The sequence below is a fragment of the Protomyctophum bolini genome (assembly GCF_963924005.1).
Source record: "Protomyctophum bolini genome assembly, chromosome: 6".
In the NCBI taxonomy this organism is placed as follows: Eukaryota; Metazoa; Chordata; class Actinopteri; order Myctophiformes; family Myctophidae; genus Protomyctophum; species Protomyctophum bolini.
Window position 1 is genome coordinate 19,380,362 of NC_137867.1, and position 21,698 is coordinate 19,402,059.

Consider the following 21,698-nt stretch of genomic DNA (forward strand, 5'->3'; position numbering starts at 1 on the left):
ATGTTGTTTCTGTACTATGTGCTGTTTTTGTTGTTGGTGTTGAACAGACCTGTGAAAATGAATATCCTTCGGGACAATAAAGATTATTATTATATGCAATTATGCTGATTGTGTCACTTCAGAGGGCCATGAGGAACTGCCTCACTTCTGAGACCATATGAAACAAAGACATACGGCCATCATGCCTTCATCTCGCATCACATGTCAGTGTTTTGAGATGCTCATTATGTTCATTTGGGACGGTAGAATGGGACGGAGGAGAGCAGTGGGCAAACAGGGGTTTAGGAGAAGATTAAAGGGGTACAGGCCTGGGCCGGTACCATAGCAACTGTAAAGGAGGTTGAGGTGTGTGTGTGTGTGTGTGTGTGTGTGTGCGTGTCTCCTCCTGTGGGCAAGTCGGCATCCACCCATGAAGTAGGTCAATGAGATTTGCCCAAATTAGGTCAGTAGCAGTCAATTGTGCCATCCTGGACAGGAGAAAGAGAGAGAGAGAGAGAGAGAGAGAGAGAGAGAGAGAGAGGATAGATGGATGGATAGATAGACAGATAGAAAGAAAGATATATAGAGACTGTCTACTCTAGACGAATCAGGGTTAGGAGAGCAGAAGCAGAACCAAGCAGCTTACTTCAATACAGCTTTCACACTCAGCTAATTACTGTTGTATATGCCAATGCACAGTTGTGCGCACACACACACACACACACACACACACACACACACACACACACACACACACACACACACACACACACACACACACACACACACACACACACACACACACACACACACACACACACACACACACACACACACACACACCAGAGTGAGCAGTCCACACTCGCCTCATAGCGATAAAAGTTCTAGACAACTTCAAGCCGTCAGCTTTCCTTGTCTCCAGCATCCTTGGGATCAGAATCAATGCACATCAAAAGCCTGGTTTGAATTGAAAACGCTTTGGAAAATCAGTCCAATTCAGTTCCACCACTCAGGTCTCCCCCTCCTCCTCCCTCTACCCCCTCTAGCTGTTTGGATGGCTGCTTCTTTACCTCAGTTTCTTCTAGTATTTTTTTCATTGCTTTTAGCCTCCCTAGTTTGAAGAATCCACATCGCAAGAGAGAGGTTGTCATGCATTGTTGCCAATAAACGACGGAACAGAGCAACCTTTGAAGTCTATGGCAAGTTCTGATTTGCTTTCATCGGCCCGCATCTGTCAGTCAACGAGAGAAAACGTGACTCCAAAGGAAACTTTTCTGTGTGCGTGTCTTGATTTCCTGTACCAAAAAAAAAAAGAGGGGGGCGACACATTTTTGACAACAAAGACAACAAAAACAAAGCGCATTGGGCGTCCGACAGACAGTGAGTGGGCTGTGGAGCAGCAAGGTGCTCCAGAACATTCTGATGTCACATCAACTGGTACAGGCTGAGTGCTTTGCTGCTCCCTGAACAGCTAAATCCTGAGTGTTGTTTTAACACTATGTGCCTACTAGGCTGTCGTGGCCCATTTCCACACTGTAGCAGAGAGGTCCTCTGTTACTTATTTTGCACATGCATTTGTCACCATGATTGATTTAATAGCATAGCATTTTGGCATTATAGTAGCTTGCACACAATGCACAGCGTATTTAGATTTTATTGTTGAATCATTGTTGTTTTCTGGTTAGCTGAGATGGCCACTAGCCATCTGAGAAGTTCCACCTGAGAAGATGTTTGGGGTGTGGTAATCATGATGGGCAGATACAATGTGGGTGATAGGTGCAATATGTTTGAGAAGTGCAACAATGTGGAGTTTATATTGTTGAGGTTTGATTGAATGCCTAACAATTGCCTGTGATGTGTTTCAGTAAAGATTGGGCTGGACCATGTCAAGATAGCAGAGGGGGGTTAAGATGTGTTGTTGTGATCAATGTTGTAGTGTGATGGAATTATGATATAACTTATGTAGTTCACAGAGACTTATATTTGTATGGCTTAACATTATTTTTTATATATATTTATTGTATGTTTACTCATGTATTTTATTGTATTGGATTAAACATCCCTGTAGAATGGTATAGTCCAGGACCATTATCTGCAGCTGGGTATAAAAGGCTGCCATTTTGCCAGTGTACAGGAGTCTGTGCTGTGAGTAGAGAGCTTCCTCAAATTTATACCATTTGGTTCATCTTTACCAATGCCTCTGTAGTCTGTACAGAACTCCAACCGCAAAAATGCTCATCCTCACAGTGAACAGAACAATAACACTCATGTGGAGCCTGGTCTTGCTGCCACATGACGTCACAGGGGAGCATGAATAAAGCAAGCATTAGAAGTCCACAGACTTGGCTGCCATGACGTCACAGGGGAGCATGAATAAAGCAAGCATTAAAAGTCCACAGACTTGGCTGCCACATGACGTCATGGGGGGCACACAATGCCAGGCGTTGCAGAAAGACAGTGTGTTTGTGCGTACGTGCATGTGTGCGTACGTGCATGTGTGCGTATGTGCATGTGTGCGTGCGTGCCTGCGTGTCACTGTAGCCGAGGGATGCTTTCTGAATGTTCCCGTCTGGTTGAACTCGTGCATTTGGGTGTTGGCGAGACAGAAAGCCCACTGACAGGTGTCTTCTGTGGGCAATGTCTGTTATTGAAGAGTGATGCTGGAACCTGCCTGGGCTTAATCACTGAGGCCTGCATTCTCACTGTGACAGCGACGGGGGCAGGGGTGGCATGTGTGTGTTTGTGTGGCTGGGAGGCTTTCCTTCCCTGGGTAACGATCAAATTCGAGCCCCTGGCTTGCCTTGAGATGTGTCAAGGCCCACATCCCCTGCCACCCCCTGACTGTCTATCATATGTCATATGCTTCACTCTCACTTGTGTGTGTGTGTGTGTGTGTGTGTGTGTGTGTGTGTGTGTGTGTGTGTGTGTGTGTGTGTGTGTGTGTGTGTGTGTGTGTGTGTTCACTGATTTAAAAGACAGTCACGTGGGGGGAAACACAGAAATGACATCCAAGGACGAGATAAGGAAGGTTTTGTGGGGGCACAAAGACTAGATGTAAGGAATGTTTGGGACCGAGGCAGCACTGCAGTGAGCTACAGTGACTAGCGCTGTTAGCCAGGGATAGAGGCCTGGATACAGAATTTGGTTAGGAGCCATGAGCGCTGAACTGGAGCCAGCCTGGATGAAGCTTCGCTCCAGCAGAGTTGGGGCAGTACCAGGAGCCTAGCTACAGACCATAGACAGAGCGAGAGAGAGTGATAAGTGAGCATGGAAGAAAAAGAAGCAAAGAGAGAGTGAGGGGAGAGAGAGAGAGATATTTGGGGATTTTGAGCTCAGAGCTGGGATGGAGGGGGCGGTTAGAGCAGGGGCCAGAGAACCACTGAGACTCGGGCTGAGCGGAGGCTCAGAGGCTGGGCCTTGGCCAGCCTTTAGCTGGATCTGTTGAGAGAAGAACTAAGGCTAGAAGCCATCGGGGGGAGAGGGAGAGAGAGAGAGAGAGAGAGAGAGAGAGAGAGAGAGAGAGAGAGAGAGAGAGAGAGAGAGAGAGAGAGAGATTAAGGGGGAGGCAGGGGCTGGGAATAGGAGGAGGCTGTGGCCAAGCCAGAGCCTGAGCCAAGGGCCCCAGCTCCAGATTTAGTCAGCTGTTCCCCTGGCCAGCAGCTGGAAGGACAGAGAGAGAGAGACAGAGAGAGAGGGGGGGGGGGTACTGGAAGTCAGGAGGAGAGTTATGGGAGAATTTTAACAAGGGGGAATGGAAAGTGAGAGAAACGGGAGGTGAGAAGCGATAAGGGAAAAGGAGAGGAGGCAGGGAGACGCTATAGAGGGAGAGGAGAAAGAGGAGGGGAAAGAGGAGAGAGCAGGGTGCTGGGGTTGGTGGTGTAGGTTTGGACAGCGGACAGTGGAAAAGCCATTAGATTCCTGTGAGAGAGAAAACAGCGCAGAGAGCAGACAGACTGACAGAAGGTGGTTAGGGCTCACTGGCTTCGCAACCGCGCTCTTCCCTTCCTCACTCACTCTTCCTCCTGCGCTCCCTCTTTCCTCCATCCCTCCCTCCCTTCATCCTCCTCTTCTCTCCTTCCATCACGGGAGTATTATTCTCCGTCTAAGCAGTTGTGGCCCAGCAACAGTCCTGCTATTCATTACACACGACCTGCAGGCATGACCCTAAACATGCACCGAGATCCCAAACAGGTGCCCCTCACACACTCATACTCACACACATGTGCATACGCACACACGGTGAAGTGATTACACGCAGCAGAGTGGGGGACGGCGGACACGGGAAGACTGGAGACAGAGGGAGAGAGAGGAAGGGAAAATAAAAGCCCTCTATGCAACGATAGGAACTGAGGGAGCAATGTCAAGGAGATAGAGGGATGGAAAGAGGAGAGGACTTTGAAGGGGAGAGAGACGACGATGTAATTAAAACTAGGCACATACGTGCTTTGTTTCCAATGAAAGTGGCGAAATTAGATTTGGAGTGGGCGGGTGGGGGATGGAGGGGTTGCCACAGGGCAAGCAGTCGCTGCTAGCAAAGCACTTTATGGCCTATTATATTCCATTCAGATGGGCCAGGCGTCTGGCATAAAAGCATTTTAGCCTGCGTGATGGGGAGTGAGTCAGCACTTGGAGCGCTTGCAGGTGGACGACACCCTCATAACTACACATTGCATATCAATGAAGTGGCTGGCTTGTTGCATATGGATCACTCACTCACTGGTCCCGCCCCTCCCGTCTCCTCCTACTTCTCCTTCTCTTCAACCTTTAGAGGGAGCCATTCAGGCTCTCTATTTGTTGTTTATTTTCCTCTCTCACACACACTTTCTGTGGCTGCAATGAAGTCATTCTGGAATGCAGGGATCTCAATTAGAAATTAGGAAAAATAATAACAGAAATCTAGAAAACTAAATGTCACATTTATTCTATTCCACTCTAAACAAACCTTCTCCTCTTTGCCTTTTTGTCTCATCCTCGAACGTGTCTCCTAAATTAACTCTTGGTGTCTGCAATCTGCATCTCTCTCTGGAATACATGACCCCCCCCTCTCCCATCACTTTATCCTGTCCACAACTCTACCTCTCTCCCCCCCTTGTATCCAGACCACTGTCTACCTCTCTCCCCCCCTTGTATCCAGCCCACTGTCTACCTCCGTGTCTCTCCATCTTTTCCCCCCTCCTGCCGTCCTCTCCCTCTCCACCCATCGGTGGTGGTTAATGGCGTAGGGACCCAGTGTGGAATATAGATCAGTGTTAGATGGATGGGGCACCAGGAACTCCGGCCAGTCCCGTAGGTCCCAGACCAAAGATTAACTAAATATTAGCTGACAGGAAGAGAGAGGGAGAGAGGATGGGAGGAGAGAGAGAGAGAGAGAGAGAGAGACACAGCTGCTGCTGCTGCTGCAGGACAAACGACAGAGACTGCTTTTAACTCCTTCTGCTCACTGGAGAGTAGAGAGTGGGGCGAGAGACATGTGGTACAGGGAGAGAGAGAGTTGTGTAGATGTGCACACACACACACACACACACACACACACACACACACACACACACACACACACACACACACACACACGTAAACAGAAACACACGACTAGGAGATACCCAGGGAAAAGGAGCCCGCTAATCACATTCTCTCCTCCCCCTCTTGGCCCATCCAAGGCGCATGGGTGGGTGGGGGGGGGGGTGGAATAAATCTTTATTAGGAGATGTGTCCCTGCTTTATCGATCGCTTCAGCTCCTTCCCTCCCTCCTCCATCTCCAGCCTTCTCTCTTTCTTTCTCCTTCTTTTGTTATTTTAGGCGTGTGTCGCCCATCCAGTTCAATCGAGTCGGGCTGTACATCAGAGAGGGCCATTACCCATGTCTCCCTGGGCTGGACTGTCGCTGGCAGTGAGCGGGGGGGTGGTTTGGAGGCGAGGCAATATTGCCGCCTATTGGGGATAGCCCGCCAGCTAGTCCGTTAGCTAGCCAGGCAGCCATGAGGGGGAGGGGGGGGGGGGAGAATGGCGACAGACAGGGTGGCCCACTAACACACTATGACAGACTGGAGACAGTGGAGAGGCAGGGGTTTTAACAACACAGTGAGACAACAGTAGAGAGGTGGTTCTAGAAGGAGCCTCTGAAACATCACGCTGAGAGGAAAGAACTTCCGGAGGCCTGTTAGCTAGCCAACTTCTGGGACTATGCAAAACAATCCAAAGAAGGATAGCATATAGTATATAGGCCAGGTCCTTTCCTCTCCTAATTCTAGACAGTGGTAAACGGAGATCTTCTAAATGTAGTACAGTGATTGCCCCGGAGGTCTGGATATTGCTGCTAGCAATGTGCACACGTCCACAGCACAACACAACACCACACCACACAGTAATAGTGCAAGGCTTAAAGCTGGGGAGAGCTAGTGATCAAGCTAGCTTTCCTGTGGGAGTTTAGACACAGGAAGCACTATGGAAACATGCTGTATCTAGATAGGGGCAGTGTAAATAAGATATGAGTTTCTATTGCCTGGCCTGGGAATGAAACTGGAAAATTGAGATGGGGGGAAAAGTAAAGAGTCTAAAGGGCCTCGAAAGAGAGAGAGGGGAGCAATACATGAAACGAAGAGAAGGAAAAATCTGGATAGCTACAGAAAAAGAAAGAAAGAAAGAACACCTTTTCAGAGGGCCTCTCTCTCTCTCTCTCTCTCTCTCTCAGTGAGGTGAATGCATGTCTGAGATGCCGCACAGCCACGACATCCTCACAACAGGCACAGCCAGCGGCACCTCACACACTCACTAAGACCTCCTCCTCTTCTGCATAGCTCACACCACCACACTCTGGCTTGCCAGGCAGAGGAGAACAGTACGGGCTAGCTAGCTCCCTCCTCCCCTCCAGCGTGCTCACATTCTGGATTCTTCTGTCAAGAAACCCTGAACCCTGCTTTGTCTCATGTCAGCAGCCTCTCTCTCTTTATGTGCCATCTTGTAGAGATACAATACTATCATCTATGCACACAAATTAGCACACCTACTCCCCAAATGTGCAATCTGGGCATTTTTTGTGTCCATGTGGGTACACCTTTCAAGCAGGGTAACTGCCCACAGCAGGGACTGTCTGACCAGATTGACCCTTACTAAGTCCCTAGGGGTCAAGTAAAGAGGTCAGCATAAGGCCAGCTCAATGCTGGGGGAGGGTCTCTTCGATGAGTGAACACCTCCACCAGTGTGTGTGTGTGTGTGTGTGTGTGTGTGTGTGTGTGTGTGTGTGACAGGGGTCAGTGGCAGGTAAACCCTCATCCTCTACTGTTGTTTATTCTAAGGCGCCAAGTCACTGGCGCCCTAAGGCTATGAGACAAGTGTGTTACTTTATGTGCACACGCAAACACACACACACACACACACACACACACACACACACACACACACACACGTCTGTGTGTCTGAATGGAAACGAGATAGGGTGAGAACGCTGACGGACGGGAATGTCATCCACCCTCTTATCATTAACATGCCTCAACGTTATTCAGCCTGACACACACAGCCATAAACGCCCTTAGTGAGCCATGAATGCTAACGTACTAACTTGCACACTCACAAAATACCTTTATGCACCTTTACTTGAACACCATTGTATACCAATCAGAAGGAAAACATACAGTCTTCGTGTCAATAATTCGTGTCATTCGTGTGTTTTTTGCATTTAACCCAAAATGAACAAACGCTTGACTTTATGCTAGTCTAGAGAGCCACACGGCACGCAGGGACAGCTCAACAGCTTGCTAGAGATGGGTAATGGTCTACACAACGTTTAGAAAATACAATTTGGGTGCTTGTCTTGGCAGTTGGCAAATCCACCTATGGCAAATAAGTAGCAATGGTTTAATGAGCCTGTGTTTCTCGGTTATAAAGGTGTAATTTCTCCTTTGGGACCTGGCCCAAAAAACATTTCAGAAGATTTTAAGAAAACATTAAAGAACAATCGACCTGTGCCTGAGAAATGTTGTCCTTTGCCCAGATCCATATATTCTAGGCAGAACGTATTTTTGTTCCGAGATAAAAAACAAAGCAAACCCTTGACCTTAAATCAGTGATAACAGCAGGTAACCATACATACATACATGGAAACTAGCTTCAGTATACAATGATTGATTGTGCCGCACACACACACACACACACACACACACACACACACACACACACACACACACACACACACACACACACACACACACACACACACACACACACACACACACACACACACACACACACACAAAATAATCAGGTTTAACTCTTTGGTATCAGTGAGAGAAACATCTGTTGATCACACAACACATGAAAGAGTGCTGCAGTTCTACTGTGATTTCCATGCAGATATTGTGATATTTAACTATCGAAACAAGGATATTTTTTCCCTATCATCCAGCCCTGCAAACTCATGCTTAGTTACATGTATGGACAAGCACACGTGTCGATAATATACACATGGTCACTCACCAAGAGTCACCATATATGTATTGAACCTACCACATTCTGCAGTAGGCAGAGTCTTAGGTTGCTTTCTGCTTGTTTCAGCAGCCCATTGGTGCAAAGAGGAATTCATTAAAAAAAACGAAGAAAAAAAAAACTAGGGAGCATCAGATAGAAGAGAACGCTGAGCACTGCATTCTCTGCGTTGTTATTATTGCCAAATCGAAGAGAGAAGGGTGGCTGGTAATAAAAGTCATTAAATGAAATAGAAGAGGGAAAAAAGCCATTTAATAGGGGCTTGTCGTTGTGGATTTAGTAGCCTTTCTATTACTAGCTTCCAGTTCTCTCCCTCTCAATTCTCTCCTCTCCTCTCTTCACAAAGAGGTGAAGCGGTGTGATGGAAGGGGGGGGGGTAGATTCCTGGAGAGAGTCGGCCAGCCGAAGAGCAGCGCTGACGCACACAACCAGCAGCCACCGTCTGGGACAGGAGACGACGAGAGAGAGAGAGAGAGAGAGAGAGAGAGAGAGAGAGAGAGAGAGAGAGAGAGAGAGAGAGAGAGAGAGAGAGAGAGAGAGAGAGAGAGAGCGCCTACAGCAGGAACTTTACCGTAACTTTACATTTTTAAGACGAGAAATGCACTGTGATAATAATTATGCAAGTGTGGCAATTAGCAAGCTTGCTAGTTTTGCTGTTGCCCAAACAAGCGACAGGGGGTGAAGCTGTAGAGTGGTGGTGGTGGGGGCAATTATTGCTGGAGCAGGGGACAGGGATTAGAGAGGAGACGGCTTCGACAGGGCCTGGGACTGGACCAGGGGGCGTCTGGGACTAGCTGGAGTCAGGTCTTTGGGACTGTGGCAAGTAGGCTGGAAATGGGGCAGGCAGAAGTCAGCTCTGGCCTGCGAGTAGGAGAGGGACTGGCCAATGGCTTGTCTGTGTATGAACTTCGGGAATGTGGAGAGCAGGAGACAGTTATGGCAGGGTGCAGAAGTGGGAATTGAGCTGGCTAGAGTAAGTTATGGTCTGTGGTGGGAATCATCCGTCTAAGCATGGGGGCGCATGCATGCACATCTAGGTCTGGGAATGGAGCTGGTTAGAGTCTGGCCTTTGGGGCTGTGGTGGCAGGCAACTGGAAACAGTTGATGGGCTGGGAGAGTAATGGAACTGGCAGGACAGCTAGTGCTCCTGTATCACTCGATGAAGAGAGCATGGCACCAACAGTGTCAGGCTATGGGTTTGATTTCCAATGAAGCCAAACTCAAAATGTACTGTACACACTCAGTTAAATCCATAGTGTTCATTTCAGTCATAGAGTGTACAAATAGAAGCAAATGGACCTGTAAGGTTCTAGTTATGTATACTCTCTCCGAGTTTAACATTGAGGATTTTCCTATATGTAATAAAATAAACTCTGGGATAGTGGATACCTAGCTCCACCAAATGGTATTTATTGTCTGATTTATCGTCTGAATGTATTTAATATTGTGTAGACTATTACAATTGCCTCAAAAACTAGCAATTATTTATTTATTATTGGCACAGTGGGCACACACCAAAAAGGAACGTGCTGTATACCTTTTTGGATTATTTAAAAATTCCTAGATTTCAATGTATACTGGATTTGGGTTTAGCACTCTACTGAAAACCATTGCTGATGCACAACCTCTTTTTGAGTGCACCACTCCTATGCGTGACTATGTGTGTAATGTGTATGTGGGTGTGTTTGAGCACGAAAGTACCACGCCAATACCGCTGGATGGAACTGTTGAGCAGCACGCACGCACACACGCACACACACATACACACACACACACACACAGGAGGAGGGCGGGACAGTACAGTACCACTCAGTTCAGACGGGTCTGATTTTCTCATTTAGTATTACAATGCCATTAAATACACATGCATTGATGACGAATGCCTCCATTCTTTACTCCACATACTGTAGTGTACATACATAACATACCCACGAGGGTACCTCAAATGCATGGTGCGCGCGCACACACACACACACACACACACACACACACACACACACACACACACACACACACACACACACACACACACACACACACACACACACACACACACACACACACACACACACACACACACACACACACACACACACACACACACACACACACACACACACACACACTAAGCTAATGTGTTTCCATTACAAGAGAGCTGAAATGTATCCTATCTTGTTTCCATTCAACCATCATAATGAGAGGAAGGCATGGCATCACACACACACACACACACACACACACAGATTCGTAGTCTCTTCACTTGGATGCGATCGCTGCCCCTCTCTCTCCCTCTTGGAGGGCCAGCTGTTTACACTAGCTCTAGGCTCAGTCATGTTTCCATGACGATCCAATCCCAGGGTTAGTCACACGGCGAGGGGTAGACCTGAGGCAGATCCCAGCTCTATCACCTTAAAAAAAGCACCTTTTGAATCATAGCCGACATGTGATCAGCAACCTCTGCAGCCTTCTTATCCTTTCACGGCGTGACATTGTTTTTTGTTTTGTTTGTTTCTTTACAATCCTACTGTATGCCATGTTGTGTCAGCATTTCTTAACACTCCCAACGTATACGTTGTGTCCACTGAACAGTGAACGCGTCTCAGTAACATTATGATGCAACCCCCCCCCCCCCCTTTCCCTCTCGTCTCGCTCTTGTGGTGGGATGTGGGCTCTTTCTCCACAGGCCTTGTAAAAGATAAAGGAATTCTCTGTTAACCTAACTGGAAATAAAAACAGATAAAGCCACATGAAAAGAAAGAAATAGCCCACACACAAACATGAAGAATAGGATCGCTCACTAAAAGCCAGTTCGGTCAGACTCTATACCTCTCAGACAACATGCTCATGCAAGATTTAAGTTCCAGATCTTAAATTCTGCACCTTTGTGGACAAAATACTTGAAATGTCAAAGTGGGTCCTCGAAAAGCCCTTTTGAAATGCTTGGTGAATTCTCAGTGAAGAAGGGAAAAAAAGAGACTGAACACCCCCACTCAAAAAAAGAAAAGAAACGGTGTGATATGTGTGAATGTCATGTGTGTGTGTGTGTGTGTGTGTGTGTGTGTGTGTGTGTGTGTGTGTGTGTGTGTGTGTGTGTGTGTGTGTGTGTGTGTGTCGCGCGTGTGCACACACTGTGTAGGCATCTACATGTGATTGTGTGTGCATATGTGTGTTCTTACACAAACATGCTCAATGTCACTCCACCTCTCTAAGTGGCACACATTTCTCCTTGGCACGTAAAACGCTGCTCTCACAAGATTAACGTACTCACATTATGTGCACACACTTTTTGTTCTTTTTTTTTATCTGTGATTTTTGCATGCATGTGTGTATGTGTTAGACTAAGGATATGGCTCAACTTGTGCCCATGAGCTTGCCTCAAACACAGTTTGGACAACAAATGAACATAATTTACAGTCAATAGAAAAGCACTAAGCCATTGGCATACAGTATAATCTCTTCTGCACACATACACACCCCTATAGCGGGCAGGGAGATAGTTTGGCTATCACGTCCGATATCTGGCACACAAAGGAACAGAACAGGTTAAAAAGGGCAGCCATGCACCAATGTGGCTGTTATTTCACTGTGTGACACATGGTGAAGAGAGTGTGAGGAGGTAGATGATGCAGACAGCTAATTAAGATTCTCCAGAGCATGAACAAATTAACCTGAATTATGGGCATGCAGTGGCACAAACTCTCATATTCATGTATGCAGCAAAAGCATATACACACAGTAACACACACATTCAGCCTTGAAATAGGTGGAACCGGGGAGAATGACATTCACCCTCAAACAGGCATGGCAGCTAAAGACATTCAGTGATATTTTAGGCCAGGGCTTAGTCCCAACACCACCACCACCATGGAAAATGCACTGAAATAGCCCAGAGAATGTCTTTAATTAAACGTTTTCTTCAGCTTTTATGTAAACCAGGTAAGGTAATCGAGAACCTCTTGTCATTTACAATTAACGACCCAGACCAATGACTGCATTTCTATATTAATTCATTCTAGTTGAATTCACATAAAAATGAAAATGAAAAGAAACATAGCCTCAATCACTCAAATTTGGGGCAGCGGCATAATAACATGACATGTAGACTCATGCAGAGAATTAGACCAATGATGGAAAAAGCTTGAGTAAATAGACTGTAGCATGTAGTCTATGCTAATGACATCAGAGAGCGACATATGCCAGGCATCACTGTGTCATTCCTTAGGGATATGGGGCTTACGGTAACAGGATAGTAAGAAAAGGGGTGGGGGTTTGTGTGTGTGTCAGGGGGTTTACCTCCTGCCTCCTGGCATAGTGCCCTAGAGGCAGACATGGGATGGGGTGGTGGTGTTTGGGGGGATGGGGGGGTGGGACCAACCAATGTCACAAACGAAGGAGAGGCGAGTAGATGAACTGATGAACTTGACCCAGACGAGAGGTCTTAAGACAGGAAGGAGTGTATGTGTGGGGCTGGTGGTGGTAATGAAGTGCAAGCATGCTTTGCCATGCCATATCAAAGCCATAGGATTAGAATTCTATAATTAGAGGATGGGGCATCATAATATTAGCCTTCTTTTTATGCGTAATCAACTCCCAACTCAGAACAGATGCTGCGATCAAAATGACCAGCTTGGGATACACAGGAGACTTCCATTCCATTTAATGATGCTCCGTTATGATGGAGATTCTCTGTTACTTAAAGGAGATTTTAAGTGAAACACTCCAGATACTCGACTAATAATAATAATAATAATAATAATAATAATAACAATAACAATAATAATATTGGATTAAGGAGACTAGCTTCCTGAATGGCAATGACATCATTTTCCTTTTTCTTTGCCACACCTGTAGGAAGCTTTAGGGGTATGAAGTACCCTTAGAAAGTAGACTTAGATAGAATTTGATACAGACTTATAGCATGTTATGTAGACAGCACTATAATTGCATTGTATGTAGTCATAGTACAAATGTATAGCATAGTAGTATAGATGTATAGTTTACATGTATAGTTTCATTATATAGATATCCCACTGTTACTTTCTTAGCTTACGCATGTTTCATGATAAATGTTTTATGTGATGTATTCCCATGGTTTTTAGTAACTGCTTAATGTAAATCGCTCTGGATTAAGAGCGTCTGCTAAATGCCTAAATTGTAAATTGTAAGTATGGCAAGATTTGTTCAAAGATGACTACTAGACATGCAGACTGGGGTGTTATAACACCATTATCAATAAGGAGAAGTGGACTGAAAAAATAACAGCAGTATCACAGCAACGGTATGCATGTGTGTGTCATATTATACTGTTATACAGCATGAATATTTACCCAGAAATCTGGAACCGGACTAGAGGAGCTCACATGGGAGACACAACAACCGATCCATTGCTCTCTCTCTCTCTCTCTCTCTCTCTCTCTGTGTCTCTCTCTCAGCTTCATTCTTTAATTTCATACACTCTGTTCTCTTCCTATCACGATTTCCTAGTTTTTATGTACTTTTCCCCTATAGGCTTCTACTCTTTTTTCTCTCTCCATATCATCCAGATCTAACACTATTCCCCTTAAACAGCACCCCACCAATCCCTTCCGTCCTCAGCCCTGATGTATGGAGAGAGGGAGAGAAAAAAAAAAGAAAAGAGCATGTGATTAATGTCTTTGAGAAAAAGATAAATAATCACAGGAGACAGGGGGGCTGGTAGTTGGCCTTAGGGGAGTAAATATGGAGAGTTTTATAGTGGCTCACTTGGGAGAGAGAGAGGCAGAGGAGGAGGAGAGGAGAGGGGGAGGAGAGAAGAGTATGGCGATGGCAGATCCATTCAAGTATATTAGCTTTCCTCTCCCCCCACTCGTACACAATAACCTCCGCATCACTTCTATTGCTCTACTGTCTTTCATCATCAACACTCAATCGCAGCTCACTGACAGCATGCGTGCACACTCACACAGAGACAGAGTAAGACACACACACACACACACACACACACACACACACACACACACACACACACACACACACACACACACACACACACACACACACACACACACACACACACACACACACTTCTTTTCAGGCCAGACCCTCTGTGTGTTTGATGGACCAATACATGCGGTTTGTAATGTGGCTGACAACCCCCTCCCATGTTGCCTTGCTTTTAAGCCCTCATTCTCCAGTGGCTGCATGTCCCCCGGAGAAGATTGCATCTTTTATTTATCACTATCTCTCTCTCTCTCTCTTGGCTTATTTTTCCCAACACAAGATTCTGGGGCGAAAATTGCAATCAGCACAAGATGCCCTCCTCCTGCTGTGTACTCGACTGTCATCCTCCACTCTCTGAGTCTGGTAGAGACTGTCTGACAGCTTGTGTAGGCAGTGGCACACACACACACGCACGCACGCTCGCACACACACACACACACACACCCACCCACACACACACACACACACACACACACACACACACACACACACACGTTTTTTTAAATGAACCACGCCTCCTATGGTCAAGCACACATACTTGTTTCACACACACACACACACACACACACACACACACACACACACACACACACACACATTTCTGGAGCAACAGGGCTGCAAGCACATAAATGAGGCTAATACTGGGGAATCTGGAAAACAGGCCAGAGAGAGAGAGAGAGCTGCCTGCCTGTCTGCCTGCTCCATGGCTACTATTGTGCACTGCACATTCTCCAAGCCCACAAGAGCTGAAGCCATCTCCACAGTCACAGATTCTTCAGAGGGATAGTGAGCCAGGGAGAGAGAGGCAGAGGGAGGAGGAACGAGGGAAGATCATGCATAAAATCTTGTTTGCAGAATGCATTAAGATTCGGATGAACTGGAGAGGGTAATGGGATTAGAATCCTGAACCGTTTCCAAGGGTGGGGAGCTGGAGTGACAGCTGAGCCTATTGCACTGACGAATGCAGTGAAATATTGTGGCTCTGGCAAAGGCAGCCATGCAGGGGGGTTGTACAGCCCACAGCACCTCTGTTTACTCCCTGGAGTCCCTGCCCTGCCACATAATACAGCTCGGAGAAAAATGCATCTTTTCCTTTCGCAGCCTCCTATAGCTTGGGCTTTAGGAGAATATGAGAGAAGCCAACAGAAAAGCTCAAGTCTCTCTCACAAAGGTGTTTGGCAAACAAAATAGAGGCACTGTGGCTTTAAATCGCCGTCCCTCCCACCCTTTCTAAATATCTTCTATTTAGCCAGCGGTGAAAAGATATAGGGGGCTTTTGTCTGCTTACCCATTGGTGGGGGCACAGAGCTGGAAAGACACAAAAATAGGAACAAAGTCCTAAGCGTCCAATTGGGGTGGCTCGGGGCAATTCTATGGGCGCAGCACACTGGGCAAAAACAAGGAGAAGTGGGCTACTATTACGAGCTTCTCTGAAAATAGGCTGTTCTCACAGCTATTGGGTGGACTGGTTTAGAAATAGCCTACACGCCACGGTTCATAATAGACAGACGACGGAAAGCAAACACGAGCCCTTTAAATGCCTGGCGTGGGTCCATGGAAAAAGCCAAACAATGTGGAAAATATGTGTTATTTGTTATAACCCGTTTGCTTGCATTATAAACGCTTATTACAACCCACTCACCGACTTGCAATACGTTGTCAACCCAACCTCCTTCTAGGAGAGTGACACCCCGTAGGAAAGGCAGCTGGGTCTCGTCATTATTATCCCCGCTAGTCCCACTCTCCTCTCCTCCGGCGTTGAAAGAGGAATACATGCAGATCTCCTTCTCGCTTCTCGGAAACGACCAATATACGATCCTCCGCTGGACGGGCTCGGGAATCCTTTCGAACCGCTCCTCCACCCTTTGAAACGGCCACTTCTCCGCGACTCTACGCGCCGCGATATCGAGCAGCGACTCGGGGTTGTGCGTTTTTCCCGACCCTCCTGGAGCGGACCCCGAGCCGCCACACAGGACTCCTCCAGCCCGCTGCCCCTGCCTGCATGCCGGGTTGTAGCCGGGCCGGCAGCAGAGCCGCTTGGCTGGGGGCTGCTGGACTCGCTCGGCCATGATCGCACCGCTTCCAACCTGAAGCGCAGTTCCTCTCCGATCATATAAACGGGATAAGGAAGAGAAAAGGACACTCTTGCACCGATTGTTTGCCGTACATGGATAGACGGCCCTTATTTGGAAAAGTAGGCGGCGCCTCCTAGTTCCGTGAAGTCCTTTGTGTTGTCAAATTAACCGAGATGGGTGGGATCCTGGAGCGCTGCCAGCGCACGAGTGGCGCTATAAAAGGAACTGGAGGCGGAATTCCCGAACGTCGGCAAATCCTTTGTGAAGCCGTTCGGGAGCACGAGGGCGGGGCCCTGGCGGCCGACAACCTTTGAAGTTTCCTTCTTATTTGAGTTTAAAGGCGGGGACTAATCCATGGGCGGTCTCACAGTTTCCCACAGGGGCATAAGGGGCAAGAGAGTTGATTTTTTTCTTTTGGACTCTCTGCTACCACCGCAGGGCTCTCCTCTTCTCAATAACATCACGAGGGTTGTTTTCAAGGCCCAGTCCAAAGGCCTCTCAGCTGTCAGAGGAGGAAAGGGCGTGGGAGGAGGAACATGAGGATATAGGGCTATACACATGCCTGTTTGCACAAGTCACTTATCAATCATGGTCAGCTGTTATTTGTGGTAGACTGGGTGCTTCTGCAGCCTGCAGGCAGTTCAACACACACACACACACACACACTGTGCATTTTCTTTTCTTTTTTGTCCAGAAAATGCACATTCAAAGGCTGTTGGAAATTCTTTGAGGTCTAGTCAGACTGTGGTTTGACTTACAACCATCATTCATGACACACACACACACACACAAAAGTTAGCTCAGCCATTTTGACGCTGTTTGCTGAAAACATTAGTCTCATCATTTCATGAAAGGGGGGCCCACTGTTTACTTTTTGAGGAGTCAAATAGTCATCATGGGCATGGGTGCAGCTGCAATGCTGTCCTCTGAATCGCCTGTAATACACCAATAATAACCATACAATAGATTTTCTAAAAAATCTAATAAAACTGCGTGGCAGAAAGTGCCCGTCAGTAAAGTCAAGTGAATGTTTGTTTGGCTCGTCCCTGCATGTGTTTGCAGCTGACCTCCTCCCTCTTCCTCTGTGTGAGTAAAAGTGTGGCCTTTGAACCGCGCTGAAAGTGATCCATGCCGTATGGACAGAGCAGATGTGTTCTAACCTGATTTGGTTTCAATACTTCCCCACAGGAAGTTCAGGAACCCAGCAGGTCCTCTTTTGTTCTATTTAGTCATCGTTTTCAGTTCAGTCACATAGTATAGGCTATGCAATGCTAGTCGTATTTTGGTTCTGTTCAGAAGTGTGGTATTGGATTAGGCTATGGCTATATCATTTGTTAATATCTGATAGAGCAGTTATGGCCAGTATTGCATTGTATTATCCACTTCTTGGAAGAGGGCCTACTGTGAAGACCAACACATGATCAGTAATGTCTGCCATGCCCGGTACTGAATTGTGTATCCAAATGTTCTACCTCTATCTCTATATATGGTCCAAAGACATACTTATCCCACTGAGAATTTTTTGGTCTAATAGACGTCTAATATTCGTCTAAACGGCAATAAAAAACGTCTAAAAATGAAAGTTTTTTAGATTTCTATTCTTAGATTAGACGTTGATTAGCGTATCTATCTATCTATCTATCTATCTATCTATCTATCTATCTATCTATCTATCTATCTATCTATCTATCTATCTATCTATCTATCTATCTATCTATGCTACATACATCAAAAAAGTAGGAATAAAAAAAGCTTTGAGTATTTGTGTAAAACACAAACATTGAAATTGTGTAAACACAAACATTGAAGACAAGTGTGTAAACACAAACATTGTAGACAAGTGTGTAAACACAAATATTGAAGACAAGTGTGTAAACACAAACATTGAAGACAAGTGTGTAAACACAAACATTGAAGACAAGTGTGTAAACACAAACATTGAAGACAAGTGTGTAAACACAAACATTGAAGACAAAAGTGAGGACGCAAATTGTGATTGGCCGGCGTGATTCGCTGAATGTGCCATGAGAATGAGATGATGTATGTCTGTGATTACGTATGGTGATAAGAGCGCGAGCAGCCCTCACTTCACACGGGTGTGATTTTATATTTAGATGTCAACTCTGATGGCATATCTGACGGAATTTACATCTTACGGAGTACGTAGTTCACAAAATGTATAATATATAATATAATAATAAATTGTAAAAAAAATAATGAAAGACAAGACAATATATTATATTGTCTTGTCTTTCATTCAGCAGCACAGTCATAGTGAGAAGACTTTATATTATATATATATATTGTGTGTGTGTGTGTGTGTGTGTGTGTGTGTGTGTGTGTGTGTGTGTGTGTGTGTGTGTGTGTGTGTGCGCGCGCATGTGTGCGTGTGTGTGCGTGTGCGTGTGTGTGTGTGTAGTGTGTAATAAATTATAACAGTCCCACCTCTGACCAAACCACGCCGAGCAGTGTTCCCTTCCCTGCCTTGTGTAGAGCCCTCCAGAGCAGAGGGGAGAGAGAGAACAAGAGAAGGCGACTCAACTGATTTACAGAACTACAATTCCCATCTGTCGGAAGTACACGTCACAACCAATAGCGAGTTCGCAGCAGTATCTCTACACTTCCTGCCTGGAGCTGGGAGAGGAGTGAAGAAGACGTAACGTGGATATCAACAAAATTATCATTTAGTGAGTATCTTTAATAGTTAGACCAGTTACGCACGCACTAAACATCATTTAAGCTTACGTTTGTTTTTATGTTGTGTTTGTGTGCACTCGCTGGGCTATGTAGCCGATAGCGAAAGTTAGGCCGAATGTTTTCGGTTTAGCTAGCAATGCAAATCTTTCATGCTCATCTCAGGAATGCAAATATGGCATCTAAATGACAGTGGACGCTTGCTTAGCTTCTTTGCTGTAGCCAGGAAAAGGGTGTGGTGAGTAGATGGCAAGTAGTGAGGTTTCCCAACGGAAAATTATCAGCATTATGTGTTTACAGACTTTACTTGAATTAGCTATTAAACCTTAGATGTCATGACGTCAGATGACTTGGATAGCTTTGGATCAAGACAGTCATCGATCATAATGATCAGCAGGCAGTATATTGAGTATACAATAACTTTAAAAAACGTGTATATCACCTTTCAAAAACAAGTTACAAAGTGTTAACAGTAACAACAGTGAATAAGTCAAAAGGTTAAGAAGAGATTTAAAAGATGATACTGAGTTTGCCTGCCTGAGATGAGATCCCTATAAAAAAAAGTATAAATGTTTTTTGTGGCTTTCGCCTTTATTTTATATTGGTATAGACAGTAGGCTGACTAGCCCCACAAGCAGAACCCAATGGTAGTAAAGTTTCTGGCATTTTTAAGACTTTACCCATTGGGTCCTGGTTCACCGCCGGGCTGCCACCAGGTATGCACACATAAATACAATGTAAACACGTTAGGAGAAATGAATCTGCGCAGTATTATGACGTTTTTTCCTGTGATGGCTTCCGAATGTGTGAACTATAAGTACCTATACATACCTCTGAGAATATCTCCTGTGTCGCGGAAGCCGTTAAGTATTTTTAATCTATGATTGATTAAAAATGTCGCTTCTTCCTACCTTGTTTATTGACACCTCATTGTACCGCCTATCTGGCTAGCTAGTGGCGCTATAGCTATGACGGAGCAGATCAGAGGCAGGGACGTAGCCGGCAAAGCCAACCGCACATCGGGAGGCGGTACAATAAACGGTAAATAAACAAGAAGAATCAAAGCGACATTTTTAATCAAACATGGATTAAAAATACTTAACGGCTACCGCGACACACGAGATATTCTCAGAGGTATGTATAGGTACTTATAGTTCGCACATTCAGAAGCCATCACAAGAAAGAAAATCGTCAGAGTGCGCAGGACGACTTAATGGGGGGTTTGTTTATGTCCGCGTTCCAACAATCTCATTAGAAAATAAAGTAACGAACAGGGACCCTACATAAAGCGACAATCAAATTTCATAAAAGCTTTATGTAGGGTTCCGAGAGGGGCTATAGGCTGACAGGAAATGGGGGGGGGTGACGGGCAGTAAAGGCCGTCGGGATCGGGAGTCGAACCTGCGGCACAATGCTAGACTGGATTACCAGCCAAGTTGCCTGGACCGCTGACCCCTGGCCAGGCCAGGCAGGGACCTTTCACCTTTAGTGGTGGATTACTTAAAATTCTATATAAAGTCAATATGGGCTCTAATCAGGCTGAAACCTTGCCCAAATTTGGAGTCACATCATGTCATAGTCTGACGTCACAGGCTGTTTTGTTTAACTTAAAGTTCTCCTGGCTCTCTCTCCTCAGGTGTGATAGACGTTGAAAACTGCGTTCAGGATGATTGATGTGCGGGCATGGGCAGAGTATGTGGTGGAGTGGGCTGCCAAAGACCCCTATGGCTTCCTAACGACCGTCATACTGGCTCTCACACCCCTCTTCATTGCCAGTGCGCTGTTGTCGTGGAAACTAGCTAAGATGATCGAGGCACGGGACAAGGAGCTGAAGAAAAAACAGAAACGTAACGAAAATATCGCTAAGGCCAAACGGGCCAAGAAAGACTGAGTTACTGATGGAGGGACGAGGGCAAGGAGTAGGTGGGACAGAAACAGCCGTGCTCTGCTCAAGGCTCTCCTCTCTCCCTAAGCACACTGCCCTGGTCCCAGCCCTGGCATCAGCACAGACCGACCACCCCTCACTCTTGTGTTGAGTATGAGGCAGGACTTGGGACTCAAGCCTGAAGGGCCTCAGTGCTGAGACGGACAGTGCTGCCCGGAGCAGGCTCATCCCAGTGGGACTCTTGTCAGCAAAGAGGACAGTGGTCATCTGTTATATTCCATTATAATGCAGATATCCACTGATGTATGTGTATTATTGGGCAACATTGCATTCCATTTTTAGCATATTTTGATTTGTCTGATTTGGTTAATAAGAAACAAGGATACTGTAATATTTTGCCTAAGTTGCAAGAAAAGGCAAAAAATATTTTTGTTTTACTCAATAAAATGCTTATGGTTAACCTCTGATTTTCAAACTGGGTTTGTTCATCTATGATTGTTTTTTTTAAATGTTTATGCATATGCATTTTGTCAAAGGACACTTATAGCTTATGTTTTTGTTAATAAATCTGACAAATCTCGACTTCACAGCATATTGTCACCTTGAGT

At 45.9% G+C, this 21,698-nt stretch overlaps 2 protein-coding genes across 4 annotated transcripts in view; one reads left to right on the forward strand and one right to left on the reverse strand.

Moving 5' to 3' along the window:
• The window catches only part of LOC308317316 (zinc finger SWIM domain-containing protein 6-like), a 63,323-nt gene extending 44,664 nt beyond the window's left edge, over positions 1 to 18,659 (reverse strand). For all 3 annotated transcript variants that reach the window (XM_080766226.1, XM_080766225.1, XM_080766227.1), the window contains exon 1: positions 16,079 to 18,659. In XM_080766226.1, the coding sequence (XP_080622352.1) occupies positions 16,079 to 16,505 (427 nt within the window). In that variant the 5' untranslated portion in view covers positions 16,506 to 18,659. The remainder of the gene's footprint in view (positions 1 to 16,078) is intronic.
• A 244-nt stretch (positions 18,660 to 18,903) lies between these two features.
• Positions 18,904 to 21,677, forward strand: smim15 (small integral membrane protein 15). Its single transcript, XM_080766230.1, has 2 exons — positions 18,904 to 19,198; positions 20,842 to 21,677. The coding sequence occupies exon 2, from the start codon at positions 20,872 to 20,874 to the stop codon at positions 21,094 to 21,096; it is 225 nt and encodes a 74-aa protein (XP_080622356.1). The 5' UTR covers positions 18,904 to 19,198; positions 20,842 to 20,871; the 3' UTR covers positions 21,097 to 21,677.
• Positions 21,678 to 21,698: the final 21 nt, after the last annotated feature.

Bases quoted from the DNA above. Each gene is read 5' to 3' on its own strand.
- smim15 (XM_080766230.1), top strand. From the start codon at position 20,872: ATGATTGATGTGCGGGCATGGGCAGAGTATGTGGTGGAGTGGGCTGCC.